General features: G+C 47.8%; 5 protein-coding genes across 5 annotated transcripts; 3 read left to right on the top strand and 2 right to left on the bottom strand.

Annotated features, from left to right (window-relative positions):
* Window positions 1–449: 449 nt before the first annotated feature.
* On the bottom strand, window positions 450–1847 carry Pdw03_2452 (Florfenicol exporter, putative; the record flags this gene model as incomplete). The annotated part of the gene is made up of 1 exon (XM_014681713.1): window positions 450–1847. One exon carries the CDS (start codon window positions 1845–1847, stop codon window positions 450–452), a length of 1398 nt encoding a protein of 465 aa, XP_014537199.1.
* A 4256-nt stretch (window positions 1848–6103) lies between these two features.
* Pdw03_2451 (Beta-lactamase-like protein 2) lies at window positions 6104–7067 on the top strand (the record flags this gene model as incomplete). The annotated part of the gene is made up of 2 exons (XM_014681711.1): window positions 6104–6313; window positions 6372–7067. 2 exons carry the CDS (start codon window positions 6104–6106, stop codon window positions 7065–7067), a joined length of 906 nt encoding a protein of 301 aa, XP_014537197.1.
* A 1787-nt stretch (window positions 7068–8854) lies between these two features.
* Window positions 8855–9652, top strand: Pdw03_2450 (Calmodulin-binding protein Sha1; the record flags this gene model as incomplete). Its single annotated transcript, XM_014681710.1, has 1 exon — window positions 8855–9652. One exon carries the CDS (start codon window positions 8855–8857, stop codon window positions 9650–9652), a length of 798 nt encoding a protein of 265 aa, XP_014537196.1.
* A 1974-nt stretch (window positions 9653–11626) lies between these two features.
* On the top strand, window positions 11627–11893 carry Pdw03_2449 (Phosphatidylethanolamine-binding family protein; the record flags this gene model as incomplete). Its single annotated transcript, XM_014681709.1, has 1 exon — window positions 11627–11893. The coding sequence occupies one exon, from the start codon at window positions 11627–11629 to the stop codon at window positions 11891–11893; it is 267 nt and encodes an 88-aa protein (XP_014537195.1).
* Window positions 11894–12621: 728 nt separating this feature from the next.
* On the bottom strand, window positions 12622–13910 carry Pdw03_2448 (Alpha/Beta hydrolase protein; the record flags this gene model as incomplete). Its single annotated transcript, XM_014681708.1, has 3 exons — window positions 12622–13274; window positions 13381–13583; window positions 13648–13910. 3 exons carry the CDS (start codon window positions 13908–13910, stop codon window positions 12622–12624), a joined length of 1119 nt encoding a protein of 372 aa, XP_014537194.1.
* Window positions 13911–16813: the final 2903 nt, after the last annotated feature.

Raw genomic sequence — 16813 nt, 5'->3', positions numbered from 1 at the left:
AAATCGACGACAATTTCAGCAACCCTAGATACCGCCATACTCCGTGCATGATGTGCATTTGCATATGATTGCGCTTGCAAGTGTTTCACCGGTACATCCCGGTTGTCAAGGACCAGATCCTCAATCAAAATCCGTGGCTCTTTCAATCCGACCGGGACGGCGATACCCAGGACATCAACTACCATGCCATTACCCGGAGGTAAGACAGCTTAACTTCTGAGGGATATCAACAGGTGCGAATCTCCAGCAAGCAAGGGGGTTGAAGTCTTTTCTGTCTACTCTGTTGATGCTCATACTGGGTTAGGCTACATGCTTCATTCAGCAAGATGATCGTAAGAAAGAAATTCCCCAAGTTATCGTCATAATTAAGTGTATTCTAGGTTCGATTGTCGCATCTAGCATGAATTCATAATTTAAAGAAGGCCTGGAACTTTTACAAACGGACTGATTCACACCGTGCCTTCGACATCCAACGTCTTTCTTTCAGCACCGTCTCTCCATACAACGATCACCACAAAACCGACCGAGAAGGTACAGAGAATCGCTAAGATTGTCATCCACCACCCAAATCCAATGTTTGATACCGCAATCGGCGACAGCACGGTACCAATAGCGGCCAGGATATTCCGGACAAAATTCAAATCGGCAACAACCGAGGCACCAGATCCCGGCTTCACATCAACCAGGAAAGGCATGACTGTTGAAGTGACAAGCATGAGCCCTAGTCCAAACAGGAATGCTCCCACGAGAGGAGCAATCCAGAACACTTGTTTCTCAACCAACCAGCCATAGATCAGTAGACCCGCCGGAACAAAGCCAACGCCGTACCATACAGTCTTGATTCTTTCGACCGGGCGTATCTCTCCGCCGTGGGTCAACTGATATTGGCGTAGTTTAGCATCGCTCAACTTTCCACCGACAACGCTTCCAATCGCGTATCCGAGACAATTGCTGATATAGCAGAGACCAATTTCGATGGCAGAGAAGTTATAGGGTGGCGCTGAGTACGCATAAGGAAGCGTAGTGTTGAAGCAGTAGAGACTAGCAAAGCAGATGCTGACGTAGGTAATTGTCAAAGCGATCGAAGGAACGGCCAAGAGTCTCAACTTTGGCAATGGAGCAAAGAGATCTCGCGACATCACTTGGTGCCACTGTACCTTTTCTTTGGTCTCGGTGGGAGGCTTCACCAGTGTCTCTGGAAGACATAGCATCGTAAGCATCGCAGTGCTGCATGTGAAAATCGCCATGAAGTATAGGTTTGCTCGCCAACCAAGCCATACTTGAATGGCACCCCCAATGATCGGGGCCACCATGGGCCCGATTAGGGTTCCGAGGTAAAACCACCCTAAAGCCGAACCACGCTCGATCGGAGTGAAAATGTCGCCGATAACACCTGCTCCAACACTCTGAGCAGATGAACAGCCTATTGCCTCGATGAGGCGAAACACAATAATCAAGGGAAGCGAATTAGACACAGCGCAAACGATCACGGCGATGGTCGATAGTAGGAAGCTGAAAACCAGTACAGGCCGACGACCATACTCTTGGCTTAATGTGCTCCACCACAAAGGCGCAACTGCAAGACCTAAAAGGAACACAGTTGTTGTCAGGGCGACTTTGGTGTCTGTCGTATGGAAGTGGTCCACAAGGGTCGTGAAGGACGGGAAGAGGATGCAGGACGCAAATGGCGCGGTAAAGGCGGATAGAGTGATGATCATAACTATGCATCGCTTTTGCCATGGAGAGTGAGAAGTTGGGTCGCGACATTTCTGAACAAAGCAGACGCGATCAAACCATGTTCGAGTGGTTGATGTGGGCGATGACTCGATGGATTTGGTCTCAGACATGATGATTTGGAATCTCGTTTTTTTCTCCTCAACTGCTTCTAAAATGCCACTTGATTGTTGAATCTGAATGAAAATAAGACATCCCGTCGAGCAAGGCGTATTTAATATAGTAGTTGGATGGCCTTGAAGGTTCGGGACTTCGGGGATTTCGGGAATACGGGGATTGAGAGGAAAAACCCGCGCGGCAGCAAGCTAGCAGTAAGTAACCCTGGAGGCTAGCACGTCTGATTTTACAACTGGCTAGGGCAATTTGATAGGAATTCAAGGTGAGCGCCCTAAAACGCCACAGTCGGGCGCGGGTAAATCGGGTGGAATGGAAAATTTAGATTTCTTCCTGCACCCTCCCACCGCAGATATCCCGAGATCATTATATTCCCGTTCTGTACTAGGCTGATCTGGGACGATGAACAGAAGCTGTGTTGCCTGTTCCGAATCGAAGATTCGATGTGACCTTAACAAAACGGCTCCGCCGTGTACCCGATGCCTGCAAAGGGGGTGGACTTGCGTGAGAGCGGAACGTAAGAAGCGCGCGCGAAGAACCAAGAACAGTAATTTCCTTCCATCACCACAAACCGGAAGTGAAGATGGGCTGTACAAGGTCTCGGAGCTACCAGTGTTCGATGAACAACCCGTCAACTTGTCATTCCTCGATAGTTGCTCGCCGGACGAAGTCGAGTTTCTAGCCCAGTTAGCCGACCTTGAAAATTGCGTCGATCTGAGCTCCTTCACTTGGACACCGCAAGAAAATCCTTTAATGGTTGGTGACCACAGCCTGCCTCGACCTAGCACCGGTGCATCGACAGATGAAATGGGTGCCCCGGAGATCGCCATGAATGTGGGGTATCTATGCCCAGACAATTTTCGACTTCCAGCAGACTATGCCCTGGAACTAGAAGGTCCGGAAACCGTCCCCATAGATCGATTGGAAACATACGCGAGGCACTTTTTTGCCCATTTCCACCCTTTCTTTCCATTGCTGCACATTCCTACCTTCTGCTTAGCCTTGTCCCCCGCGGTGCTTGTCAGAGCAATCTGTTTCACAGGCGCTGGGTTTGAAAACAGCGCAACGTCGAAATCGGATGCGAAGTTTTTACATGGGTCCCTATCAACTCTGTTCGCCAAATGCTGCCTTCGTTGCGATAAAATTTCCCCAAAACTTGAAGAGCTTCAAGCAATAGTGCTCTTTCAGCTAGCGAGTATGGCAAACGGAGAAAGTGCAGCGGAACGGGCAGCGTCGCGGCTCCTGCACCCACTCCTCGTCTCAGTCATACGACAAGCAGGGCTCCTCAAAATCCATGGCGAGTGCTCAAAAGCTACACGGAATGCACATGTATGGCAATCATGGATTGAAAAAGAGTCTAAGAAGAGAGTTCTTTGGGGCGTCTTCACAGTGGATTGCTATCAATCCGTTTTATGTGGTAGTAAGCCACTTCTTCTACCGACAGACACACGCGCCTCTTTTCCTTGTGATGATCCCAGCTGGAACGCCTATTCCGCCTCCTCGTGGGCTGCAATGCCGGCGCAAGATCCATCGAGCTGTTTCCTGTCCTCTGTAAAGGGACTCATGGTCCGACAAGCTCCATCAGAGTCAAATTTAACTAAATTTGGCTTGAATCTGTTGATTTTGTCAATTCATTCACTGCTGCTGGAAGCTCAAACCTCGATACTGCCTGTTGATCTGTCCACCCTAGAGGCAGCATTGAACACATGGCACATGTCGTGGGAGCAATTTCGGAGACGATCCCAGCACCAAAATGAATTGAGGGTGGGCAATCTCCTTATCGCAAATAGTCTTTCGCTGTACTATCTGGCATTCCACTTTTTGAGAAATGGGCGTCCGGTACTAAATGAGAGGGCTTATTTGGAGAAATCCAGGGTCTCGGGTAATCCATTCATAATTAGAGAACAGGTTTATCAGGATGAAATGACGAGGTGCGTTCGAGAAATGCTTCTTGAGTTTCAGGGGGGAGATAACACATTGGCAACGCTTTTATAGCCGATCACACGGTATCGATGAAGGTCACTCTTTGGGCAAAGTACACTTTTGACGTTAACATATACGGTATAAATTCCTTTCTAATCTTACTCTTGAAAATTTTGGAAATACCGGGATGTGCTTCAGTCTGGACCCTCCAGGCGGGAATTACAGAACAGATGGGAGTCCAATGGAGATAAGAACTTAAAGAGGCATTTTTAAGTCAATACATTCATCTCTCTACCATTCGATGCTCCCAGTGCTTCTCAGCTCTGTTGATTTAATTGGGGCAAAACAGCCTCTGCAACGGCTTTTCTCTGCTCAGGGAACAGTGCATGCTACGCATCGGCCATGACTTTCAACGTGGTTCTGTTGGGATATAGATGCATTGTCACGTTCCACTGCGCCTTTGTTTGGAAGGAATCATCCGCAGGAATCAACTCGAGGACCTGGGTTATATCGACACCTCCGTCTCGCCCGTACGAGGAGATGAATCACAACTGTGGGACCTGCGCCTTGGGTGAGGACTTGGATGTTTGCCTCACCACTTTGGACAAATTGAGTATGCCATTTACCGTTCACGAGTGGTTGAGTTAGCACGGGTAGAGCATTCGTGTCCTTGGTAGGGAAAAGGAAGCCTTTTGCGATGCCAATGTCCGGGAAAAGTTTACTGCTGGTTTAGTCTCTTCTTGGATTCCTGTTCTGTAACGTTTAGACCACCGTAACTGCGTTCAACTCTCCGTTTGGCAACTGCCACTAGCTAACGGACATTTCGTATCGGCCTTGGCAGGTGGAGGATGATGCGGCTGCAGATCGATATTGCCGGGAAGCCGATTGCAAGATGGAGAAATTCCCGATGTTGATTAATGCCCTGCATAGATGCAGGTTGTTCTCTTCTCTTGCTACATTTAGGCCATGAAAAGAAAGTCTAGATGGAAATCCTTTCAATAACACTACAATGATTTCTTTGAAGAATCAGCTGCCGATTATGGTAAGTCCGATGGAGAATAATGCTATGATTTGAACACACTAGTGTCTCTTTACGAGTCTAACCTTGATCTTTTCGAAACCCATCCGAAATAAAGGCTACCGCCAAGATGACCGGGATGTCTAATGTTCAGCTACGTAGATGTTCGGGAATATTCGTATGGCGGGTCGGGATTTCGGGGAAAACAAAAACTTGATGAATTTTCTGTCTTTGAAACGGGATGTAGCCGCTGTCTACTTCGATGCATTCAGCGCATCTTGACTGGTGGAAAATTTGTGCTCACACAGGTCTCTAATCATCTCATGCTCAAAATGGAGACTTTTTTGTCTTTCTGGGCTTGCTTTTCGATAAAATCTTGGTGTTTTTCTGCCAAGTTCCTTTCCCTCCAATATGCTTCCTATTCTCAATCTTATACGTGAATTACAGATTCCATAAATGTTGTTTTAGACTTTAAATACCTCTTTCATAGCCCTCGTTTCTTTTTTGTACTTTGCCTGAGCACTAGGAGCGGGTGTAAACGTCAAGAAAAAAAATTGAAACGGCTAAAGTAACTTGTCAAACCTCAAATACGGCCTCCCTAGGCCATGAACAGGAACCTTGGTTTTTGTTATGGTCTAGTGGAAAAGTACGCTGTATTTCGTTCAACATAACTGCTAGAAAGACAGCTACGACTACCAAAAACCAGTCCATCTTATTAATTTTTTTTCTCTAGCCATTACCATTCATTCCTGCTGCTGTCGGTAATGGCCTTCACATTGCCTGAGAATTCTGCTTTTTTTTAAAAAAATTTAAGCTCGCTAACATCAAGAGATTGACTGCTGTCTGCCCTTTTGGTTTTTTTTTCGCCTTAAAGTTGATAGCAATTACCCAAATTCCATGTCCTTCGGCGTTAGCTACCTGGAACTAGCTAACGCCCACGGGCCTTCTCTTTTTTTTCCCTCTGTTGACGTGTGTAAGTTCCATCGGTCGTTTTTGGTTGTGTCATTGCTTTTTTGCGTGTCATTTTTCCGCCTTAAATTTTCTCTATCTCCCCCTCTATATTCTCATCTCTATGTATATTTAAAACTTGCAACGCTTCACAAGACGCAAATCCCGATAGGAAACAGAAACAGGACTTGGGGGTTTTCCTGTTCAGTCCTAGCCTGAATAAGGAGGCCTTGTATATCAGGCAGCCGTGCATGCATCTGCCTGCATGTGCTCACCAAAATCTAAGAGCCCCCACCTTTCAAACACAACTCTGCTTACTCTAGTCACCAAGTCTACCCGAGTGCTTAGAGTCGATCCGCAAGGAGCATGTCCACCCCCAAAGTGTGGACGCAGCCAGTGTGGCAGGAATTTCTATCTGCTCGAAATGCTGGACTGCCACATCTCCCAGCTGTCGCGGAACTCAGCGCAGAAGTGGTGCGAATACTTGGCGGAAATCCTGGTGATATGCAACTGCAAGGAACCAACACATATCTAGTTGGAAGCGGCCAGGAACGGATTTTGATAGATACAGGACAGGTCAGTGGCATTAACTATCCGAGTCTAGGACTTTGAGACTAACGAATCAAGTCTACAGGGATATCCAATTTGGCTCACAACGCTGGTCAATTATCTTGACCAACACCAGTTGAGCATATCTCAGGTACTGCTGACCCACTGGCATATCGATCATACCGGTGGTCTCCCGGCGCTACTGGCTCGGTATCCACATCTATCCACGGCGGTCCACAAGGCCCATCCAGATCATGGCCAGCGTTCGATTCGCGATGGGCAGGCTTTTACTGCCGAAGGAACTACGCTCCGAGCCTTGTTTACGCCTGGACATACTCAAGATCACATGTGCTTTATCCTAGAGGGCAGCGGAGCTATGTTCACGGGTGATAATGTGCTTGGACATGGAGGAAGTGTTGTTGTGGAAGATCTAGGACAGTACATGAAGAGCTTGAAATCTATGACCCAAAAAGTGCGCTATGAAGAGATAAGAGTGGCGTACCCCGGGCATGGTGCTGTGATTGACGACCTGCCAGCCAAACTCATAGTCTGGAGCCGACACTGGGAAATGAGAGAAAAGAAGGTTTTGTCAGCTTTTGCCGGGAGCAACATAAAGAAAAGAGCACCCTTGACGATGCGGGAGATCATCGCATGTCTCTACGGGCTCGAGATGGAGGCGATGGCGGGGCCTTTCATAGCGCAGGTTCTTTCAAAACTAGTTGATGAGGGGAAGGTTGGACTTGCTGGCGCAGGACAAGAGAAGAAGTGGTTTCTGCTATAGAAAACCCGTGTTCAATGCTTTGTTAGAGTAGAATAGACTAGTGCGTATGACTAGAAACCCGAAATGCTCCAGATATTAGTATTAACTTCCGAACTGATTGATCTAAGCCATGCGCAATGGGTTTGCCCCGATCATCTCGATATCCGACGCAAGATTGAAATAAAGTGAGCACCACCGTGCGACAACGGAAGCCTCAACTATGCTACAATTGACACCATTCGTCCAATTTACATGATGAACTACTTTATCTCTCTGTGGCGTCTGGTGATGGACTGTTCCCAGATGCATCGATAGACCTACATCTCGATCTGAAAGTCGATCTTGACCTCGAAAAATGCCTTGATATCTTTGCACCAGCTTATCCTGTGCGTTTTGGTACTGTTCCTAACCTCTGGTCTGTTCGCATTCCTCTGGACTCTGATGAATTTGACAACCAAAATGAGCTGACGCTGGATTGCTCCGTGCTTCCCGATCTCTCCACACCACCACTCACTGTCCAAAAGTCAACCCTTACTCCAATCCAAACACCACCATCCCCAACGACAGCAGTCCCTTGTCTCGTACAAAATGGCATCCCTTGCATAACAACTGCGACACAATCCCTTCGCTCACTCCACATCACCCATGCCAGTCGTATCTCCCGCCGACGCGGCGGCAGCCATGATCACAGTGGACTCGATCCACCACGCATGTCAGGCCTAGTCCTTTAACACAATAAAGTTGCTGGCATGTCAATCTGCCGAATGCTACAGTGCGGCTGTGCCGTCCGTCCACAGAGCGAGCTAATCATCGCAATATTCTGTTCCCGACTAGTTTCTTGGTATCGCGTGATGATCTGCACATGCTTTTTGAACGGGCCCAGCAGGGCAGTGTCCTCGTTGAACAAGGTGGTTCACCAGCCCGTCGCCATGGGAGATCACTCGGTCGATGGTCAGACGTTGGAATTGACCATTCAAGCGCAAGTCACGCTAGGCGAATTATGACATGTACAGCAACTGGTCAAGACTATGCCGGCTCGCATGCGGGAAACCGCCAGCTTTTACCCGCAGGGGATGCAGAGCTTTGTAGCTGAAGTCGGGCTCCCACCAGCCGGGCTCTCGGACAGCACGCACGACTGGCTGGTAGCGCACCTATTGATTGATTTTCACGCCGACAAGGTTGATTTAATGACAGCTTGGGCGCCACCGTGACCTAGAATCTGGCGAAATGATGCAGAAGTACATTGTACTGGAGTCGTATCCGGCGTGAACGATCTGCATCAGTAAGAACTTGCAGAGACAGAAGAAGACTTAGGTCTGAACTCTTGCATGATGATTTTGGTGACACTGTTGGTGTGCCCTGGATAGAAAATTCTATCTAGATACGTTATGTTCCTTCCTCTTCTCCCTGTTTCATCCAATATTTTGGTGCTGTCACGTGTTGACACCATGTGTTGCCGTGGACAACCTATCCACAAGTCAACATGGGTCTCGTAGCAATGGACTGTTCCAGACACGCGATCCTTGATCTGCACTAATTTGACACGTCACTGTACAGTTGCCCGAGCTTGTTGAAAGCATCAAGTCGCACCCCGCGTCTGCCCCGCGTCTGTGTCGACCCCTTGATTGACTTCACCGCTTCTCTCCACAACAATTCCAACACATTCCCTCACTTTCAATCGACCGAACCCTCATCTCAGTATGAAACCTCACTTCTTGTTAGGAAAACTTGACATCACGTCAGATCTTCTCAATGATGGTCGGACTCCCCACTTGTCGAAGCACGAGTATTCAAGACGATGTCACACAATGCAAATTTCGTCTGATGACCCTATCGCTCCCACCGTCTTCATGGGTCTCCACAGTTCAACCAGGCAGCAAACCAAGAACCCCATTCCACATATATCAGGTAAAACCGAGATCGGCAGTTTCAAGTCACACTGTGCTAGACGCCAGCCACAAAAACCGTTGGCAGGGTCTACCCGGAGAGCTCCCCTCCAGGAGAACGTTAAGGTTCTCCAGGCCGGGGCGGCAACAGTTGATGTCCCCGGAACGGGTGGTGGCAAAGAAAACGTACCTCCTGGAATTTCTGTCATCGCCAACAACAATTGCAAATCAGAAAATTATTCATCAGAGTCCAAAATGGCTCGTCTAGGCGGACGAAACGTTACTCTCAGTACACGCATAAAATCCAACCCCAAAGTAACGCGAAGTCCTCCATTGAAGCGAGTGACTTTGGGTGAAACTCGAGGAAATATCGTGACAGTCCCTAAAAAGAAGGAGCATGCGCCACCTGCTGAGAATCCTTCGGTCTCTGCATTGAAGCATGCACATTCGGCCATCGCTATTCAACGGGCATGGCGTTCATTTGTAGAACGACGAAACAAGCACGTGTGTGCTATGGCCATGGTCAGGACGGAGTTCGCATGTGAGGTTATTGCTCGGTGGTGGCGCGGAGTCAAAGCCTGTAAACTGCGAGAGCAGACAGAGCAGGTGAAGGTGTTGGGGAGGACTCAACAAACAAGTCGACGCAAATCTGCTGGTCAGAGATCGTCTGTTCGCCAGACCCAACACAATTCTGGCCGCCGAGGCATTCGGCGCCTCTAATGGGGTTTTTTTACTTTATGTTTTCCGTTTTTTTCTTCCGATTTTTCCTTCCGTTTTTCCTTTTCTGTCTTTCTTTCTTTGTCAAATTTATCAATTTCTTTTCTTACTTCTGAAATGATACCCCTACCGCGTTTGACAGGCAAGGCATTTTGTCCCTGATTTCGTTTTGTCATCGAATTGCTTGTGTCACGTATTTTTTCAGTGCAGCTCGGGTCACCACCACGAACATTACTCATCGTTGACTCAATCACATTAAACGCTCGATCGTGGAAACGGTCCTACGGGCTGCGTTAGTATATGCCCGGGGTATCCTCCCAAAATTGACTATTCCGGAGCAAGAGATTTGAAAGAAGAAGTTCAACGAATCAGCCTGCAACTTCCAGGTCCCGATCATCACATAAGATTCAGGATCTCCCGGTCTGAAACTACACAAGACATGTAACTACGTTATCCTGATTCCGCCTGGAACCAACTGGAGCCAGGAAGCGTAGGCTGTTGGTAGATCCCTTCGGGTAGGTTCCGCGGAAAACATCTTGAAAATGCCTGATACTGACCTCATTCCAAAGATCTCCTATTGTATGTATAAGAATAGCTGGCGACTTATGCGACCTTATGACGCCGTTTCTTTTGGTGGACTTGTGAGAATCAACTTTTAGATTTTTTCCATGTCTACATCCCTCTCTAGCCGCGTGTTGTAATGCAATGGTGCACTAAGCTGTCAAGTTGCTGTCGAAACCAATGGTACATTATATATAGTTGAGAACAGGGTAGAAACCCTAAAAAGCATCCACAGACTGCTACAATAGTACGGCCTATATAAGTTGCACATAATGTTGAGTTAGCTCTGTCTGCATAGATTGGAAAAAGAGCGGACTATGTCACTTTAGTTAGTCAGAGAGTTCAGGGTATTTTTAAGCCCTATCTACTGCTCGTCCTATACATTGTTGAAACCATATTTCTGTCAAATATCACAAACCTCGTCTAAAACGTGCAATATGTTACTGAGAGGCTGTCAGTAGGATGATAGATCTGCGGCACGAAGGAACGAGGAAATCGAATTCAACCTGTCCGTATCCTTCGCCCTTCTTGAAATTTTCTTCTCAGGGTACATCTCGTAGCCACAAATTCTCGCGATGCAAGCCTTAAGAAAAGCCCTGAGGTTTCGATGCCCTCATACCAGCCTGCTGCCCGGCACATCGAAAAGACACCTATCTATTTGGTCTCTAGGTGCCACCTGTTTGCAAGGTTCCCAATCCAAAGCTACCAGCCTCTCTAAATAATTCCTTAGAGGACAATTTGATAACCCTTGTAATGGCAAAGGAAATTATGCCAGCAGTGGCAAACAATTTCACGCTAACTTAGTCCCAGCCTACCTTATGGTACACCGATCTTCATATGGGAAATATCCTTGTCGCTGAAGATAACCCGGCTAAGGTCACTGATTTCATTGACTGGCAACATACTTCTATCAGTCCATTGCTTTTGCAGGTCAGATGGCCTGTCTTTCTAACTCCACCAGAAGACTACCAAGAGGGCTAGGTATTACCTCAGCTCCCACCTGACTATGAAGATATCCAAAGGACTACTAAAAAGACGTGACGATGAACGGCCGATGATTCTTGTGCGCCATCCCGGAATGTCCCCATAAATAAATGTACTTCCTGGGCAGGAGCACGTACACCTGGGCAAAGCCTCGCCACATTTTATTTTGCCCAAGATCCTTACACGTTGCCATAAACTTCCCGGGCCAAAGGGCATTGTAGCCCTCGAGGTAAACAGCCACTGTGCCACCGAGCCACCTAATGATGTCATAGGTACGCCCCGACATAAAGATGCCCTTCTGCCACCTGTCTCTTTCGTTTCAATTTTAACCACAATTTATGATCCTCTAGGTCTCATTCTATTGCGTTCATTTAGAAACTATAAAAACTCATTTCGAATCTTTCAAATCTGCTAAATTCAATCAAATTCATCATGCCGATCGAATCCAATCAAGACAAAGGCGTCACCGGAGCCGCCAAATTTGTCACCTCCACACTTGGAAACACAGTCGGCGGTGTTACCCGCACTGTGGGTGGAGTGGCAGGAACTGCCGGGCGAGGTATCGGCGATACCATCACAAGCGCGACGGGGAGTGCTGGCGAGCCGATTGGGAATGCGCTCGGTAGTGCAAGCTCAGGTATTGAGAACGGGGCGAAACGGGTCGCCCAGGGAACGGAAAATGCTGGGAATTGGAAATGAGATCTGCAGCCTCATCTTCTTTTCTTTAAGTGTCACCTGCGCTCAGACTCTTTCCGAGGTTGAGGGCCCAGCACTATGGCAGGGCTCGAGTCCCTGTAGCTCTTTCTGTACCTTCTGACTAAAATTATCCACGGCTTTTTCTTCGTGCACTCTTCTCTGTTCATTTAAGTACGCAACCGGCGTAGAACCGTTGCTCGCTTGAGTCCGTTCTACATGATTTCTTAACTCTCGGCCTTTTTCAATCATTTGGGGGCGATAGACTTCAACCTGAAGCCTTTGCATAGGTTTGATGATTAGGCTTACCTGAGAATTCACTCAGGCTGAGTGCTTAGGGACTGTCACGTGGTCAAATCCGCGCCGAAAGTGTTTTGATTGTCCTTCAAGCCGTGGCCTCAAAAGTATGCCTGAATTATCGATATGGCGTGGGGAAACACAAGGTGTGAAAGAAGCCATAAGTTGAATTGAGCTAAGGACTGGGGAGAGAGGAAGAAAGATCGATTAGGTGAGGAGTAGAGGTTCTATACGCCCAAGGGAGTAAGGCCGCCTCAATGCTCGAAGTTGGCAAGGCAATCTTAGTTCTGCTTTGGGTCGATGTATCGAATTTGATACCATCATCCACGGTCCAAAAGATCTCATGGCTTTGTGCAGCTTTCATCCCCGCTGCTTGCACTGTGCATTCACTCCTTCATTTGCCATGTACGTATTCAGAGCCGATGCTATTTCAAGAATTACATTAAACCATCACCTTCCAATCCGAGCATTTTTTTGAAAATGCTCTCCCACACTTCCGCGCGCGATGCCAAGCTTTCATGGTCCGTGCCAGACACTACCTTCGAATTAAAGTCAACCACACCCCTCGAGTCCCCATCATCCATCCGATGCCAACAAGTCTCAAAATAAGCTTGACCCTTCCTGCCAATCATCATATCGGACTCAGCAAACCATGCCTGGACTTTCAACGGCGCTTTATCTCCTCCTCTTTCACGCTCTACCAACTCGCGCACAAAGACCTCGTAGTCCTCACATTTCCCCCACGTGTTAGGCTCCTTCCGCAGACACTGAAGCGCCTCGCTATTAAAGCCAACTGTGTTCTCCTTGAAGATAGACTGCATCATTGAAGAGCTTATCTCCTCCTGCTGATCAAGGTCTGGTCCGTATGTCTCTGCGATGTAAAGACGATCATTTGACAGACTCTCACCGCTCTTTGAAACCAAGGAGTTGGCTAGATTCACAATCATCCCTCCACTTGTCGCCACTGCAGACCCAACATTGGAGAGAAAGAGACGTGGGATTTGGTGCCATGTCTTGAAGGCTGGAGTAGGGATGTATTGGGCCATTTTCATGGACATCATGCCTGATTTGGCGGGATCGACCCATGGCGCTATTGTGGGGTTAGATCCCGAGCTTATATGTTGAAAGATACCTTATCCAATGGTGAAATCCCATTTAAAACATGAATAGGGTGGTCTGCAGAAACCGTGACACACCTAGAAGGGTGACGAACGGTTGCTCGGGATCCAGAATATCCCGACAGTAATACAAGGTGTTCAGAAGATAAATAGTGCCAGCACTATGCGACACCAACGAGACATGCTGGATGCCGAGATGGGCCAAAAGTCGTGGGACGATCTCAACCCAGGTGGAAACTCGCTGCGCCAGCGGCACTTCGGTGGAATTTCCCATTCCGAAACTACATGCGAGAGGAGTTTAGTTCATGTTGTGTATTTACACCATAGAAGATTGGGGTACACTACCGATCCACCACCAAAACGCGTACGCCCCATTTTTCGGCAATCTTGTGTGGACAGATCCCGATGTACCGGGATGCAAGCATACCGGGTAGAAACATGAGTGTTGGAGTAGCCCCGTTTTTATCAGGCTCACGGCCGTACTCGCCGTAGGTCACATTGAGTGGGCCATGGGTAGAAGTTGGCTCGATGGTGAAGCAGCGATGGAAGCGGGAGTTGGAGACATAAGAAGCAGCGAACGAGCTGGGGGATCTGGTGTGATCTCCCATTTCATAGACAGTCTAAATGAAAAAAAAGGGCTACCTAAAGATATAAAAGGCGAAGAATTTTCGTCTTGAGTTGGGTAGGCACCTGCCATAAAGCGTGAATGTGGCGGCCGACGGCTATTAATGTCTTTCAGCCGCCATTTCTTAGCTCAGTTTGCCCAGATTACCCGATGAACGTCCATTGGCCCTCTTTATCAGTGTAGGAGGATGTCAGATCAACACGGTGAAAACAATTGACGGAAGATCCAAAGCAGACGGTGGACTCCTGATCGAAGCGGGGAAGGGCTCCCTGTACACGAAGCAATTTAAAAATTCGCTGAGTTCTCCCTGGTCAGTTTCTTCGGAAATCACAAGAGTGACTTACCTAAAGATGTCCTAACATGATCTCTATTTCTTTTGCCGCCTTATACTGGTGATTGAAGGGCGAGGTGTACTGCTGGCGCGTTGACGGCAGACCACGTGGGTTCATTGCTTCTCAAGTAGTTAGGGACCAAATTGCTCCAGCCGTCAATGTATATTCAGCCAGATTTCAGTACTCCCATATAACCCGCTGAGCCACTGTCTATTATTTTTGACGGGATTATTAGGGCGTGTCGGGCTTTAGTTGTGGCTGCGAAGGACCTAGTCAATCTGATTGAGGGACAATATATGAAGACGATGATCAGTATTACCCACAAACAGTGGATTTTCAAGCAAACTAGATGTCTTCGTTGGGTGGATTTTGTGCGTCAGATCGATTACGATCATCCAATTATTGAGAGATTTCGCTAGGAAGTTCGATGGGGGTGGTTTGGATTTTGCTGCAATTGCTCTGACTCAAACTGATATTGAAATCAGCCATTTCCTTGAGGCACTGAATCTAGTTGCCTGAAGGCCGAAAGAGAGAGTCCGGGACTCACGTTATAAAGGACGTGCTAGAGATTTTTTTAAAGGGTGTAGATCCCATGGAAGGGAAATACAAGAACAGGTTCAATCATTCAAACCAGCGCTTATCCGTTATATTTAAACCTTTTCTCTGATTGCCAGTTGAGGAAGTGAGATATCTCATTGTGCTTCCCTACATAAATGAAATTTCGAATCAGAAGAAAGCAGTTGGACTTTCATAATCCGATGTTGATCAAAAACGGCACCATCATTCCCTATGAACCTATCGACGAGATAAGACGAGATATCTCATGTCAAACCTTCTCTCTGCTAGTTCACATATCTCATCATTCAGCTGGGATCCCAACATCATTATCCCACCAGCATCCCCAACAATAAAATGAAACCCCACATGAACATACCAGTGAGCAGTTACAACATTCATCACATGGCCACCTATCAAGACTATGTTGTAGACCAGAAGCCCTGCCTCACTTAGCATAGGGCAAGCACCGACGTAACGTATAGATCGACACCGCGCCCCTAGCGCAGGTCACGACCAAAACACAAGTCACCATAGAAACCAGCCACGCGTTCGATCACGGTGCCATGCCCATCTCCATCCGTGATGTCACCAGTGCGGAGTGTCAAATGAGAATTTGAACGTATTTGGGACTGTTAAAAGTAGGTTCGAGTCCTAAATATCTGAACCCATGGACCGGTGACATGATATCAAATGCATTCTCAGACCGACAGATTCCGCGCTCATGTTGCCACAAGCGCTGGGATTGCCTTCATGAGGCCCCAGCTTAGAACGGGCGCCATCTTGGCCAGGGATTGGCTGGCGATCGAGCGAATGACGGGAGGGTCCATTGTAAGCTTTTACGTTCGAGATAACTCCCGCTGATAGCATCCGTCTCCTCCCTCTTCGGGTGATCAGTGATGGATTTATCCGTGGTTGGCTTTTTGGTGGTTGGCGTTTCTGCGATGGACAAGAAACTTCTGGACCTGGCTTTCTTTTGCCGCTTGTCCATTATCGGTTGTCTACCCTGTGCGGTATGCAGTATATTGGATAACACTGTAGGTTTGGTTCTGGTTCTGAAATCGATGTTGTTGCTTCGCATGGGCGATACCCGAAACATGTTTCAGTCCCGTCATCTCGGTGCCCGATTGAAAAATGAGATCATACCGCCTATATCGTACGGAGAGATGGAAAATTTCGATCATCTTCGCCGAGTCATGCGCGAACTTCAAATTGCGTCATGGTCATTTTGCGCTGTAAATGCGACCGCCATGATACCTGTATTGAAACAGATCCTATCCGATGGTCTTGTGAAGTGGCTAGACAGTCTCCCGAATTATTCCCGGCTCCTTTACACCTAGATGCGACCGTTCCAGCTTCATTCTCTCCTTTCGGCGGTCCGCGGACTCAAGGATTCATTTGTCGGCGACCGATGCCGTGCTCTGAAACGCGCACGAGATTCCCATGTACTCCCTTACTAAAATGGTAATCGGTAGGGCAATTTCGCACCCGATGATCAAAACGTGAGGGCCAACCATGTTCAGTGGCGAGGAGGTCCATGGGTAGGTGGGGTTGATCATCAAGTGTTTTTTAGAAGATTTGCACCTGCCGTTTTGGGTAGTCGCGATACGTTGTACATCGAACTTGAAATATCAGAAATTTCCGAAATTTCAGATTTTCCAGGGATAGGGAATTCCGGTGCCTTGGATTTTGAAGAGTTCAGGCGCATCGTACACGAATTTGCAGGGATGAAGGCTCATAGCGTTGGCCAGAGCCGCTATATTGCGCAACGTAGCGTGCTAAGGTGCATCTCGGTGCTCTATGAGAGGTTGCTATATTTGTTCTCCCGGCTGGATATTTACTGTGTCTCTCTGCACTGGAAGAGATTAAAGGACGCCACCGTGTCGATCGTTATCCCTATTCCTCATGATGCAGTGTGCACATGGTACATCGCACCTGCAACTATCTACAGGTACCACGAACAACGTGCAAGGAACAATATGTGCTTGCATGCTTCGTA

The sequence above is a fragment of the Penicillium digitatum genome, chromosome 1, assembly GCF_016767815.1.
Source record: "Penicillium digitatum chromosome 1, complete sequence".
Taxonomy (NCBI): domain Eukaryota; kingdom Fungi; phylum Ascomycota; class Eurotiomycetes; order Eurotiales; family Aspergillaceae; genus Penicillium; species Penicillium digitatum.
Note: the sequence above shows the minus strand (reverse complement) of the source record. Positions and strands in the feature narration are given on the sequence as shown.